This window comes from Saimiri boliviensis, chromosome 13 (assembly GCF_048565385.1).
Source record: "Saimiri boliviensis isolate mSaiBol1 chromosome 13, mSaiBol1.pri, whole genome shotgun sequence".
Classification (NCBI taxonomy): Eukaryota; Metazoa; Chordata; class Mammalia; order Primates; family Cebidae; genus Saimiri; species Saimiri boliviensis.
Genome location: NC_133461.1, coordinates 56,087,917 through 56,102,669, shown reverse-complemented (window position 1 = coordinate 56,102,669; position 14,753 = coordinate 56,087,917). Strand labels below are relative to the sequence as shown.

Genomic DNA, 14,753 nt, shown 5'->3' with positions numbered 1-14,753 from the left:
TCATTAGAAATACAAAGCAAAACCACAATGAATTACACTTTACAACCACCAGAATGGCTAAAATACAGACAGGCTAACAAATGTTGGTGATGATGTGAAGAAATTAGAACTCTGACACATTATTAATGGGATTGTATAATGGTGCAGCTACTGTGAAAAACGGTTTGACAATTCCTCAAAATGTTAAACACATACCTACCATATGGCCAAGCAATTCTACTCCTAAGTACACACCCGAGAGAAATAACAACACACATCCACACAAAAATTTGTACATAAATGTTCATGGCAACACTATTTATAATAGCCAGTGAGTGGAAACAATCCAAATGCTCACCAACTAATGAATGGATAAATAAAAGGTGATAATAACTACATAATGTTATATGAGTTGGCAGTTGAAAAAAGAATGAAGCACACTAATACATGTTATAATATAGATGATTCTTGAAAACATTCTTAAGTGAAAGAAACCAGTTGCAAAAACTCGTATGATATGGGATTTCATTTATATGAAATGCTCAGAATAAGCAAATCCACTGAGGCAGAAATGAGACTGGTGGTTGCCAGGGGCTGCGGATAGGGAGAAACAGGGAGTCTCTGCTAATGGAGATGGAGTTTTCTGGGGAAATAATGAAACTGTCCTGAAACCAGATAGTGATGACTAGTGTACAACCTTCTGAATATATGAACATCCACTGAACTACAAACTTTAAAAAGAATTTTATGGTATATAATTATCTTATCAATAATAGTTTTATTTTTTAAAAAATTCTTGGCTGGGCATGGTGGCTCATGCCTGTAATCCCAGCAACAGTTTGAGAGGCAGAGGTGGGCAGAACCCTTGTTGAGGTCAGGAGTTCGAGACCAGCCTGGCAAACATGGTGAAACCCCATCTCTACTAAAAAAACAAAAATTAGCTGGTATAGTGGTGGGTGCCTGTAATTCCAGCTGCCTGGGAGGCTGAGGCTAGAGAATTGCTTGAACCTGGGAGGCAGAGGTTGCAGTGAGCCAAGATCGTGCCACTGCATTCCAGCCTGGGCGATAGAACAAGATTCCTTCTCTAAATAAATAAACAAAAACTAATCCCAGCTACCTGGGAGGCTGAGACAGAAGAAATGCTTGAACCTGGGAGGTGGAGGCTGAAGTGAGCTGAGATCACACCACTACACTCCAGCCTGGGTGAGTGAGAGTAAGACTGTCTCCAACAACAGTAAATAAATAAAAAATAATTTTAAATATTTAGCCAGGATATATAGCCTACTACATAATCTCATACTATAATCTTAACAAGGAGTGCTGGACACTACTAATAGAAGACCCGTACAAGAAGAAACAACAAATGAAAAATGTAAAAACTGTGTGTTTTAACAGGAAGCTTATGGTGACAATTTTACTACCACATGGAACATACAACTACTATTACCAGTTTGCTTTTTTTTTTAAAAAAATAAACTAGAACCATCTTATGATTGCCACAAGATTTAAAGGACGGGCAATACCCTCCCCTTTAGAATCAATTTGTTTTCAGGCTTAGTTCTGAAGAGGTAAAAACATACTACCCCTTGTCATGAAAAGGGCAAATAGATGTGAGCCCTTCTGGATTATTACTTATTAATAAAAGAGGCTGGGCATGGTGGCTCATGCCTGTAATCCCAGCATTTTGGGAGGCTGAGGTGGGCAGATGGCCTGAGCTCAGGAGTTCGAGACTAGCCTGGGCAACACAGTGAAACTCCATCTCTACTAAAATACAAAAAATTACTGGGTGTGGTGGTGTGTGCCTGCAGTCCCAGCTACTCAGGAGGCCAAGGCAGGAGAATTTCAAGAACCCAGGAGGCGGAGGTTGCAGTGACCCAAGATCATACCACTGCACTCCATCCTGGGCGATAGAGCAAGACTCTATCTCAAAAAATAAAATAAAATAAAAGAACAGATATATGTTAAGAGTGTAAGATTCTTAGGGTGTTAGGATTTCACTTGTAACAATAATGTATTATTTTGAAAGCTATACTCGCAAGTAACAGTAGACAATGATTCTGTGAATAAACAAAAACAACAATTAACCATGGTGGCAGGCACCTGTAATCCCAGCTAATGGGAGGCTGAGGCAGAAGAATTGCTTGAACCTGGGAGGTGGAGGTTGCAATGAGCAGGGATCACACCACTGCACTCCAGGCCCGGCAACAGAACAAGACTACATCTCAAAAAAAAAAAAAAAAAGGCTGACCTAAAAATCTCTTTTGAATGATTAATTTTAACCTCCTTCATTAATCTTTTATCAGAGGTACTTTATAGGACAAAAAACAAAACAATTTTTCTGAGTCTCCCTTTAATATCTTTCTAGTAAGAGATTCAATAGTTTACAAATAATATTCTTGAATTAACATAAATTTCTCTAAAAGCTGAACTCCCAAGAAACTTTTCACCTTTCTTTGCTTATGTTTAAAATTCTTCAAAATGAAGCACAACTTGAAATAAGTAGGTTATTCTGGCCTAATATAATAGTTACAAATAAGTAAGTCAAAACGGCTTAAAATTAATAGTATTTAACTTACAGTGCATTCTTCCTCCTCACATTAAATTCACATAAAAAGTACTTACAGGTCCAATACACTAATAATCTCAGGCAAAATAATTGAAACAAATAAAGGTTATACACATGTTAATTAAATGCCAATCTATACTAAAAGTCTGCTTAAGTCCTATACTAAAAATGATATGAAGGATTATATTCAAGTTACCTTAGGCATTCAATCATGCGAGAAGCAATTTTCTTCCGACGCATCATGCTGAATACCCATATTCGACTGATCCCACAGATTGCAGGCTCTGGTAATGTTGAGCAGCACCACGCTTTTTGCCTTTCAAATCTGACTTTTTCTTCTTCTGACCTGATAACTGGAAGTTTCTCTTCTATAACTCTGTAGCCCTACAGGTGTCAAAAATGAGGGGAAAATTTTTGAGTGAGATTATTGATTAGCAACTGTCTGATACTGATCTTACTGAAGTGGTTACAATATTTGACCGGCTTAACCAACTATTTGGCCACTTATGCTTTCACTGTCATTTTGAGTAAACAGACCACCTGGATCTGCATTCTATTCCCGTTCACTTACTAGTTTTATGACCATGAAAGTAGGTCACAATTTCTCTAATGTTTGGGTTCCTCACTGGCAAATATCCCTCATCGCTCATTTTGAGAGATTAAACAAATACATACATACAAAGTCCCTTCCCATCATGAGGAGCCCCCCAATAGGAAGTTAACATTAGTTCTCTTCACTTCCTGCACTCCAAGAACAGTAGAAGTACATGTTAAGAACAAAGCAATAATAATAACTTTCTGTGATTGCTGTCACAGTTCTAGGGTTCACAGTTGTACAAGAATTGAGAATAGGAATAGTAGAGAAATTAATAACTTAGAAAGGCTTTCATCACACTGCAATCTCTTTTTTGTTCTTTTTTTTTTTTTTTTTTTGAGGCAGAGTCTTGTTCTGTCACCAGGCGCCAGGCTGGAGTGTAGTGGAGCAATCTTGGCTCACTGCAACCTCCACCTCTCAGGTTGAAGCAATTCTCCTGCCTCAGCCTCCCAAGTAGCTGGGACTATCGGCACGCGCCACCACACCCAGCTAATTTTTATATTTTTTAGTAGAGACAGGGTTTTCACCATGTTGGCCGGAATAGTCTCGATCTCTTGACCTCGTGATCTGCCCGCCTTGGCCTCTCAAAGTGCTGGGATTACAGGTGTGAGCCACTGCACCTGGCCTGCCATCTCTTTTTTTAAGGAAGTCCCTTAAGGTCTGAAAACCTTGGCTGAAAGGGTCGTAGACATGGCACCATCAGGACAGGAAAACTGACAACCATGCCTACAGGTTTGATATTCGCATGTGTAAGTGTACATGCAGCCAAAGAAGAATCATCCAAAAAGCAGCTAGTGAAAACAGAGCAGCTTCCCATCTATACTGCACCACTGCTCCAGTCTAAGTATGCTGAAGAGCAGCTTAGTCTTTTACAAATGGGCTTTGCTTCCATCTGCACTGCAACTGGTCATTATATTGGCTGGTGCAAGGGTATTTATGTCTTTGTGAAAAATTGGATAATGGATACAGTACAATTTGAAAAGGATGCTTATGTCTATCTGAAGAATCCTCAAGATCTTCTTCCAAAAACGGGAGTTATTACAGTTTCAGGATTGGTGGGCTTGGTTTTAAGTTTAAGAAAATTACTTATCACATTCCTAAGCCCCACTTCCAGGACAATGGCGCACTTAAAAAAGAAAAAGAAAGAAAGAAAAGAAAATTCTTATGTTCTGGGACTGGCCACTTCAGGAGCAACTGTTTGCTACCCGGTTCAGTCAGTAATAACTGCTAAGGTAACAGGGAAAAAGATACATGCTACAAGCCGGCAAATTTTTGGAGCAGCTAAATCACTGTAGACAAAAAGTAGCAAAATAAAGCCACTTCCTAAACCTAAAGAAAAAACTAAGCTAGGAGCCTCTGCCGAAATATAAGTACCTGCAAAAACAACTCATATCTTGAAATATTCAGTGCCCTTGCCAACAGAATTCAGCTCTGAAGCAAAGACCAAATTAGAATCCACCTCAGGTAGTTTATTCCTGACCCTAAGCTCATGGATCACAGGTAGTCCCACCCAAAAGATATAGATATGTACAGCATTAGAAGCTGAAGTAGGCTGCATAGAGAGACTACATAGAAAACTACAAGATGTGTGAAGTTGCAAATGATGAAAAAACTCATGTAATAGGTAACCGATACATAGAATATTACTTAAACCAAGTTTTTCCCTTACATCTCCAAATGTGCAGTTTGATAAATTATATAAGTGGTTAATACACAAACTGTGAATGCAATGTCAACAACAGTAAATGACTGATCAGGAGACACAGAGGTATTAGCTTGCATTTGATGACCTTTAAGGGCATTTATTAAGAAAAGAAAAGTGAAGACATGAACTCCAGTGAGACTAAAATCTGAAAATGCATATATGTATGTATAAAGAAATACATATTTATACGTATAAACATATTTCTGCTCCAGCGTTCCCGAATTAATGTCAAGTTAAATCATAATGGTGTGTGTGAAAGATTTGTTTCCCTCTGTTTTATTTTATTTTATTTTTTTTCCCTATTTCCTAGAGCTGGAATAAAATATCCATGGCTTATGGTGGGGAGGGAGGGCAGAAAAAGTACCTTAAAAAACATACATCTCTTTTATGGTGGTTGTCTTTATGGGAAAAGAAAAGAAAAAATATCTCTGCAAGTCTAGCTGCCAAAAAAGAACACAACTCGTCTTCCCCCCCCCCCCCCCCCCCAAGACAGGGACCCTTCGGTCACCCAGGCTGGAGTACAGTGGTGTGATCTTGGCTCACTGCAACCTCTGCCTCCTGGGTTCAAGAGATTCTCCTGCCTCACCCTCCTGAGTAGCTGTGACTACAGGCATGTGCCACCATGCCTGGCTAATTTTTTAATTTTTAGAAGAGATGCGGTTTCACCGTGTTGACCAGGCTGGTCTTGAACTCCTGGATTACAGGTGTGAGCCACCATGCCCAGCCATGACTAGCCTTCTGATGGAACAAGGTATACAACTTTTTTTTTTTTTTTTTTGAGACGGAGTTTTGCTCTTGTTACCCAGGCTGGAGTGCAATGGCGCGATCTCGGCTCACCGCAACCTCCGCCTCCTGGGTTCAGGCAATTCTCCTGCCTCAGCCTCCTGAGTAGCTGGGATTACAGGCACGCACCACCATGCCCAGCTAATTTTTTGTATTTTTAGTAGAGACGGGGTTTCACCATGTTGACCAGGATGGTCTCGATCTCTTGACCTCGTGATCCACCCGTCTCAGCCTCCCAAAGTGCTGGGATTACAGGCTTGAGCCACCGCGCCCGGCGTCAAGGTATACAACTTAAAAGCAAACAGACAACACAGTTAAGAGTTAGCAAAGGCCGGGCACGGTGGCTCAAGCCTGTAATCCCAGCACTTTGGGAGGCCGAGGCGGGTGGATCACAAGGTCGAGAGATCGAGACCATCCTGGTCAACATGGTGAAACCCCGTCTCTACTAAAAATACAAAAAAAAAACTAGCTGGGCGTGGTGGCGCGTGCCTGTAATCCCAGCTACTTAGGAAGCTGAGGCAGGAGAATTGCCTGAGCCCAGGAGGCGGAGGTTGCGGTGAGCCGAGATCGCGCCATTGCACTCCAGCCTGGGTAACAAGAGCGAAACTCCGTCTCAAAAAAAAAAACAAACAAACAAACAAAAAAAAAAAAGAGTTAGCAAAAACAACCCTAACAAACATTACATTGTTATCCTTCTAGTCCAAACACTGCTATAAGTCATTTATGGAACTAGGTGGAATAGAAATTTAAAAACACAATAGTATGCACTATGTAAAATTAACTCAATTTCAGTATGGCAAACTTCTATGACTTAGTCAATTTATATCAAATTAATATTCCCAAACTACCCTATCAGTTACTTATTTAAATCAATTTTGTTATTACAGCAAGGTTCATAAGAACTATATAATTTCAGGCTATTTATTTAGTCATTTATTACTTTTTTTTTTTTAATGGACAGAATCTTGCTCTGTCTCCCAGGCTGGAGTGTAGTGGCGCGATCTCAGCTCACTGCAACCTCTGCCTCCTGGGTTCAAGCGATTCTCCTGCCTTAGCCTCCCAAGTAGCTGGAATTACAGGCATGTGCCACCATGCCAGGCTAATTTTGTATTTTTTGTAAAGATGGGGTTTCTCCATGTTGGTCAGGCTGGTCTCGAACTCCCAACCTCAGGTGATCTGCCGGCCTTGGCCACCCAAAGTGCTGGGATTATAGGCATGAACCACCCTACCCGGCCTATTAGAAAATTTTATGACGATGCATACATTTGCGCAAGCAGCTATTAACCCACTTATGCCTGGCATTCCATTATTGAAATGCTAAGCATGTGCAAGTTATTTATATCCTACTGCTCAAGATCATTGATTTTTCACTCACGCAAAAAGTCAAAAAATTGTTGCAACATTTGGCATGAGTTAATATGCTAAAAGACACCATCTGAACAGTAGTCACACACAATTGTACACTGAGTTCATGAGCAAGAACTTAGCTGAAAAAACACAGAATTCAGGTCTGCCTCAAAGTGAGCATTATTAGGGAGTCCAGAAGTTTCTGTTCTCTTAGGATGGTCTCAGTTTCTACTAACACTCATAATGTAAACACATATGATTCCATTGTTTGCTTTTTGTACAAATTGGCTCCTATACACAAGACAACTACTCATTTAGAGTTCAAAAAAAGAAGTTGTAACCTATTCCAAGTGTAGGCCTTTCTTTTCTTTTCCTTTTTTTTGAGACAGAATCTTGCTCTGTTGTCCAGGCTAGAGTGCAGTGGCACGATCTCAATTCACTACAATCTCTACCTCCTGGGTTCAAGCAATTCTCCTGCCTCAGCCTCCCAAGTAGCTGGGATTATAAGCACCTATCACCATAACCAGCTAATTTTTATATTTTTAGTAGAGATGGGGTTTCACCATGTTGGCCAGGCTGGTCTTGCACTCCTGACCTTGTGATCCGCCTACCTCGGCCTTCCAAAGTGCTGGGATTACAGGTGTGAGCCACCCCACCCAGTGGTGTGGGCTTTTTCTTTTTTTCTTTTTTTTTTTTTTTTTGAGACAGAGTCTCACTCTGTCACCCAGGCTGGAGTGCACTGGCACAATCTCTGCTCACTACAACCTCTGCCACCCAGGTTCAAGCAACTCTCCTGTATCAGCCTCCCATGTTGCTGGGACTATGGCATATGCCACCACACCTGGCTAAGTTTTTTGTATTTTTAATAGAGACAGGGTGTCATCGTGTTAGCCAAGATGATCTCCATCTCCTGACCTCGTGATCCACCTGTCTCTGCATCCCAAAGTGCTGGGATTACAGGCGTGAGCCACCACGCCTGGCCAGTGTGGGACTTTAAAAGGCACAGATAGTAAATATTTTAGGCATTGCAATCCACCTGGTTTCTGTTGCAACTATTCAACTCTGCCTTTATGGTACAAAAGTAACCATAAATATGTGAGCCAAATGGGTATGGGTAGGTTGCAGTAAAATTTTATTTATAAAAACAAGCTGGATTTTGCCCACTCTAGTTCACCTAGCCTTGACTTACTCCAGTGCTAGAGGGACTAATTGAGAAAAACGTTACATTAGTATCCAATATGGAAACTTACTAAATAAACCTTGATAGTATTTTGATTCTTTTTTTTTTTTTTTTTTTTTTTGAGACTGAGTCCCCCTGTGTTACCCAGGCTGAAGTGTAATGGCGCAATCTCAGCTCACTGCAACCTCCACCTCCCGGGTTCAAGCAATTCTCCTGCCTCAGCCTCCTGAGTAGCTGGGATCACAGGTACACACCACCACGCCCAGCTAACTTTTGTATTTTTAATAGAGACGAGGTTTCCCCATGTTGGCCAGGCTTGTCTCAAACTCCTGACCTCATGATCCGCCCATTTCGGCCTCCCAAAGTGCTAGGATTACAGGTGTAAGCCACTGTGCCCGGCCTGATGGTATGCTGGTTCTACAGAATTTTTAGAATTCTTGAGAAACTAATTCCCATGCAAAACCATTATTCCACTTTGGTAAAGACTCACACATGGGAATTCTTGCATTAAAACTCTTCCTTAAGGCCAGACACAGTGGCTCACACCTGTAATCCCAGTACTTTGGGAGGTCGAGATGAGCGGATTACCTGAAGTCAGGAATTCAAGAGAAGCCTGGCCAACATGATGAAACCCCATTTCTACTAAAAACGCAAGATTAGCCAGGCATGGTGGCATAGGCCTATAATGCCAGCTACTTGGGAGGCTAAGGCAGGAGAAGCACTTGACTCCAGGAGGCAGAGGTTGTGGTGAGCCGAGATCACAACACTGCACTCCAGTCTGGGCAACAAGAGTAAAACACCGTCTCAAAAAAACCACTCTTCCTTGCATAAAATGGAGATTTATCAGGATTATGTTATTCAAAATTACACTGTAAACTCATTAAACACCAAACTACTTAAGAACACTCTTTAAAAATCACTTACCCATTGGATATGTTCCGCAATTAGGCAGCCAACTACTTTTTTGTCATTAGAAATGAAGAGAAGTGTTTTAGTTCTGGAATAGCACATTAATGGAGCCTGTTGAAAACCTAAATCATTGTCAACCATCTCTCTAATCTCGTCAACCTGCCAAATAAAGAACAACAATTTTTAAATGAAAATATTATATACATGTAAAAACATACTATTTCAGTTCAGTAGGTTGACCTTATTCCAAGCAGGGCATCCTCTAAAGAGTTCTTTTGGGCTGGGCATGGTAGCTCACACCTGTAATCTTAAAACTTTGGGAGGCCAAGGCAGGTGGACAGCCTGAGCTCAGGAGTTCACAACCAGCCTGGGCAACATGGTGCAACCCCATTTCTACTAAAACACAAAAAAATTAGCCAGGCATGGTGGCATGCACCTGTAATCCCAGCTACTCAAGAGGCTGAGACAGCAGAATCACCTGAACCCAGAAGGCAGAGGTTGCAGTGAGCCGAGATTACTTAAGATTATGGTAACCTACCCATACCCATGCATTCCGGCCTGGGCAACAGAGCGAGACTCCATCTCCAAGAAGAAAAAAAATTCTTTTGAATGACTGTACTGATCAATAACTGTTTTTTAATCCCTATGGAACACTTTGCAAAATGAAGGAAGAACTGGAGGTTGATGCCAAACCCAACAATCTAGAAAATAAGAGGGATGAGGTGAGAGCTCCTACAATAGATTATTAGGAACAATAAGGCTTTCAATTAGAAGCACCTAATTTGTGTATTGGAGAGAACTTCACTGGAATCTTAGCCAGGCAAGCCACTTTTCTTCCCAACCCTTAATTAGTACTCTCATCAGTAAAATGGAAGTGAGTACAGAGAAAAGAAACTCATGTTTACTTCCTATCAACCACTTAATAGGGCAGACATTATTCAAAGTACTTTAGAAATATCATTTCATTTAAATCCACATTTCTTGAAGGTTTATGGTTCCTCACTTTACATATGGAAGAAATAAAACTCAAAGGTTAAACAACTTTCCCATGTCAGTTATTAGACATCTAGAAAATGAAGGAGCGGAGATATGAACCCAAAATGTTACTATGTCATCAAACCATGCTTCTTGCAGTTTAGCTCCTAACTGACAAAAGTCAGACATGGTAAGCTCAAACTGTTTGCAGGAAATCAAAAGACCTCTGTAGGTACTCAAATATTAGTCTCCTATCCAGTTAAAAGACATTGGAAACAAAAGTCAGAGAGCAGTGGCTGACACCTATGATCCTAGCCAGCACTTTGGGAGGCTGAGGCTAGAGGAGTTCAACGCCAGCACGGACAACACAGCAAAACTCACCTTTACAAAATTCTTTTATCAGCCAGATGTGGTGGCACTGGCCATTAGCCCCAGCTACTCAGGAGGCTGAGGTAGGAGGGTCACTTGGACTCAAGAGTGTGAGGTTACAGTGCGCTATAATCTCACCACTACTCTCTAGCCTGGGTGACAGAGTGGAATTCTCTTTAAAAACAACGACAACAAAACAACTAAAAATAGAGTCCAATAGCATTCATTTATGTTATTAAGTTTAAAATGCAAATAATCCTTCAGAGGGTTAAACCTTCATACCTCTGGCACGCAGAATAACATTCAGCAAATTGCTTACTCAGTGATGAAAACTCAAGTCCTCCTAATCCTGAGAGAACATCCTACAACTCTTGATTCATTTCCTAAAGACAAGTGATTCACAGTTCTCTAGATTTTACTTTTTAACCTATTATGGGTTACTAAGATTTTGTTTTGATAAACTAAAATGAGGAAATTAGCATCTACTGAGGGTTCTTAGTAAGAAAAGTCTGGCTGCTACATATGGCAGTATAGCAAAAGTTTCCACTGTGCATTTCCAAATGTGAATAGCTGGAATTCCAAAAATTCCATAATTTAATTTTTATTTAAGTTGACCCTTGAACAACAAAAGTTTGAACAGTGCGGTCCACTTATATGTGGGGATTTTTTCAATAAATATATTGGAAAAATTTTTGGAGAACTGCGACAATATGAAAAAACTAGCAGATGAACTATGTAGCCCAGAAATATTAAAAAAAAAAAAAATCAAGAAAAGGTTAAGTATGTCATGAACTCACAGAATATATGTAGATACTAGTTTAAGTATGGGTTTGATCAATTATTTATGTTATCAATAAGGTTACCAGTCAACAGTAGGGTATTAGTAGTTAAGTTTTGGGGGAATCAAAAGTTGTACGTGGGCTGGGCAGGGTTGCTCACACCTATAATCCCAGGACTGTGGGAGGCTGAGGCAGGAGGATCCCTTGAGGCCAGGAGTTTAAGACCAGCATGGGCAACATGGGGAGATCCTGTCTCTTAAAAAAAAAAAAAGTTACAGTTGGATTTTTAACTACAGGAGAAGCCGGCACCCATAATCACTATCTTTTTCATGGGTCAACTTGTGGTTAATCACTGATCCAACATTAATTCAACAAGAATTTACTGTGCAGGAATCAATGTTTCAAAAATAAGACAGGTTGGGCATGCTTACATGTCACTGTAAATACTACTATCTATTCTGTTAGGCAGTGTAATATGAAAGCTTACTTGGGTATCTAAGATTGTCCATCCAGATAAACAGAATAAAGTTAAGACCCACATGATAAACTTACATATTTTAAATAGACTATTAGCTAAATTTTCAAACAATAGGTGCAAAGTATTTTCCTTCAACTGTCTTTTCAGGTGAAGTATTCTTAAGTTTAAAGAAGTCCAATTGTTAACATAAATAAAGTATAATGAACTGCTTTCCTTGTGTTTCCAGGTATTTTGGACACACTCTAGTGTAATTATTAAAGTTTTTCAAATAAACAATTGAACCCACTGCTTACATTATGAGGTATTTCTTCTGAAAAAGCATCCAGAGGTTGAAGAAAAACATAATGAGTCTACTATTTGAAAGTGTAATGAACATATTTAACTTATTTAAAAATAAGTTTAACTTATGGTTCCTGATTTTTAAAATAACTTATGTAATAAAATGGTTCCAGGCTTCATTATCTCTCTGGTTCATTTCTCAACACAATAAACGCTGAATACTTGAAGTATCGAACTCTAAGGTAGACTAACACCTGCCTCACACTAGATAAGATAAACTTTTATGTTTTCTGCATTATAAACCGGAATATATCCTTATCTCTTAAAAATATTATAAGATTAATTCATGTTTAATTTCAGGTTTACTATGATCTACTTAGCAATCTTCTTCTGCAATAAGCTTTTATTTAGAAATTTTCCCTTAGAAAGAAACTTGACATTTTATTAAATTTCTGAATTATATAATTCAGCTTTTATTTCTGATTGTGAAATCATTTACTTGGCATTATTAACAGAAGATAAGCATGTCTATTTTAGCACTCAAATTATTAACTACTAATAATACAGGACAATTTAGTAATAATACTGGACAGTAATAAATTCATTTAGAGTTCATATATTAGACACACTACAAAGTTTAACATAATTTTTGAACTGGGTTATATTCTTCAAATGCTTATTTCTTGTTTTCAGCATAAGTGTTTAAATATACTATGCCGGCAATCTGTTACCCTCTTAAAATTAATTGCAAAATGTATTATCCACTCTACATGAAGTTTCACTGGAAATTTACCTTTTTCAGGGCATACTTTGGGTCTTCAGGAAGAACCATAATTATCCTGCCATCGGGGTATTCAGCCAGAATTCTTTCTTTCTTCCAGCCCTAGATATATATATATACACACACATATATATATGTATTTTAAAGAATGAATTTTATTCATCATACCCATGTACAAGAGAAAAAGTATATCAATTTGTCTAAAAATTGCAAATATGAAACATAAATGCTCATTAATGCTTAATAAAGCATGATAAATCAGCTATTTTGTTAAGCATACACTAGGTACAAGGCAAGCTAATTTCTCTCTACTAGTCATTCAAAGATATATCTAATACCACATGAGTATTTCTAATTTATCATTTCCCATTTTAAATTAATTTTGAAAGCCACATACCAAAAGCAAGCCCCTTAAAGTCACTAATTCCCAGAAACTGTAACTCTCCCAAATTCTTGATAAAAGATTTAAACTCCTATATTTCATTGGAACATGGTTACCTCCACAAACACACACTCAAAGTTTTATGTCTGGCATGCCAAAGACCTCCAGGAGGTTTTAAATGAACTGATTTGCATGCAGTAGCCCAGTATGAAAGGAATAGTTTTATGCTTATTGATCACAACTACCAAAGCCACAAGAAGGAGACTATAAAAAAATATAACTACCTTCTAAGAATCTAATAGGGAAGGAGAGGCTACGTTGTGTGTATCTGAAGTTAAACATACTCAAAAAAAGAGAGGTAATAAACTCTTCTTCAGATCCACACTCGTGGTGATTAATGAGCAGAACCTGCATGAAAAAAACAAAACAAAACAAAAGCCACTTAAATCTATTAAGATGGGACTGAACCAGAGGTTAAAACTAGGAGCTTTGAAGTTCAAAATAAGTACAGAAGGAATGAGCTTAACTAGTTGTTCCAGTAGTCTTAACCCAACCAACTTTACATAAAAAGGCCTTTCCAGAAGCAATTTACACTTCCAGTAGAGAAAACCACCATACTTTTTCTGATGTTTCTTCTAAGAACAGAAAAGCTCAATGAAACCAAGAAAATGGCAACTACATTTTTAAAAAAAATATACTATGGCAAGTATGAAAGCAGATTCGTTTTCTTAAACAATCAAGAATTTTTTGGGAGTGGGGAGGGTAGCAAGATCATAGTTGGGGACAAAAATTCTAGTTAATAAGCTTGGGATATGTAACAATTTAAATATAAATATTTAAAATCCAAAATCTGTTTACAAAATAGAGTACCCAACAGAAAAGTTAAATTCAGATGAGTAAAATTATGATTGTTAAAATGTTCTTAATATTTGAAAAGGAACAGAAACAATAATCACAGAAGTCCTTTTTTCATATAAGAAACTAAATCTGCAATTCTTTAATGTAAATAAGGTTTTAAAAAAGAAACTAAATCTGAATCATATACAGATCTGAATATAGGTAAACAATTTTTAGAAGACTTACAAGGTATCAACTCTTTAAAAATAAATTTATATTAGTAACATTACTTTTTGAAAATGCTTTTAAATTTATGAACCTATTTTTAATAAAGAGATTTTCACTTTAAAATATTTAAAAAAAAAAAAAACCCTAGAAATTTAAGTAACTTCAAGTTATAAGAAAACCATTCCTCCTGAACTGAATCACTAAAGACAGTTCCATAAACTATGTTCCTACTAAACGCCTCTAAAAACAGTAATACTGATTTCATGTCATATTGCATTATAGATACTAGACAAATTATTTTTGCTTTACTAATTTTTTTAACTACGAAACTTTTGAAACAACTTCAGATTTGCATGTTCATGCTGAAATTTTTATTATAATTGAATCTCATATGATTTTGTGTTTTAAATAGTATTTTTTTTTTCATGTATTAAATAAAAGGCCTTTAAATCTAAGCAGCAAAGATTGCAGAGGCCAACTTAGTATTGCTTAGGTTTCTAATGTTCATGAAAACACCAAATTACATTAAAGTAATTTACTTATTTGAGACAAAGTCTCACTCTGTCACACAGGTAGAGTGC

At 38.1% G+C, this 14,753-nt stretch overlaps 1 protein-coding gene and 1 pseudogene across 11 annotated transcripts in view; one reads left to right on the top strand and one right to left on the bottom strand.

Annotated features, from left to right (window-relative positions):
• Nucleotides 1-14,753, bottom strand: part of ESCO1 (establishment of sister chromatid cohesion N-acetyltransferase 1) — a 76,168-nt gene that overhangs the window by 3,056 nt on the left and 58,359 nt on the right. For 9 of the 11 annotated variants that reach the window (XM_074383698.1, XM_074383701.1, XM_003924785.4 and 6 more), the window contains 3 exons: nucleotides 12,738-12,827; nucleotides 9,080-9,223; nucleotides 2,742-2,929 (listed from right to left, as the gene is read on the bottom strand). In XM_074383698.1, coding sequence (XP_074239799.1) covers nucleotides 2,742-2,929; nucleotides 9,080-9,223; nucleotides 12,738-12,827 — 422 coding nt within the window. Of the gene's footprint in view, nucleotides 1-2,741; nucleotides 2,930-9,079; nucleotides 9,224-11,445; nucleotides 12,828-13,391; nucleotides 13,516-14,753 lie in introns of those variants that run through there. The other 2 variants (XR_012513161.1, XM_074383704.1) reach the window with 2 other exon arrangements.
• LOC104650860 (MICOS complex subunit MIC27 pseudogene) lies at nucleotides 3,130-4,686 on the top strand (annotated as a pseudogene).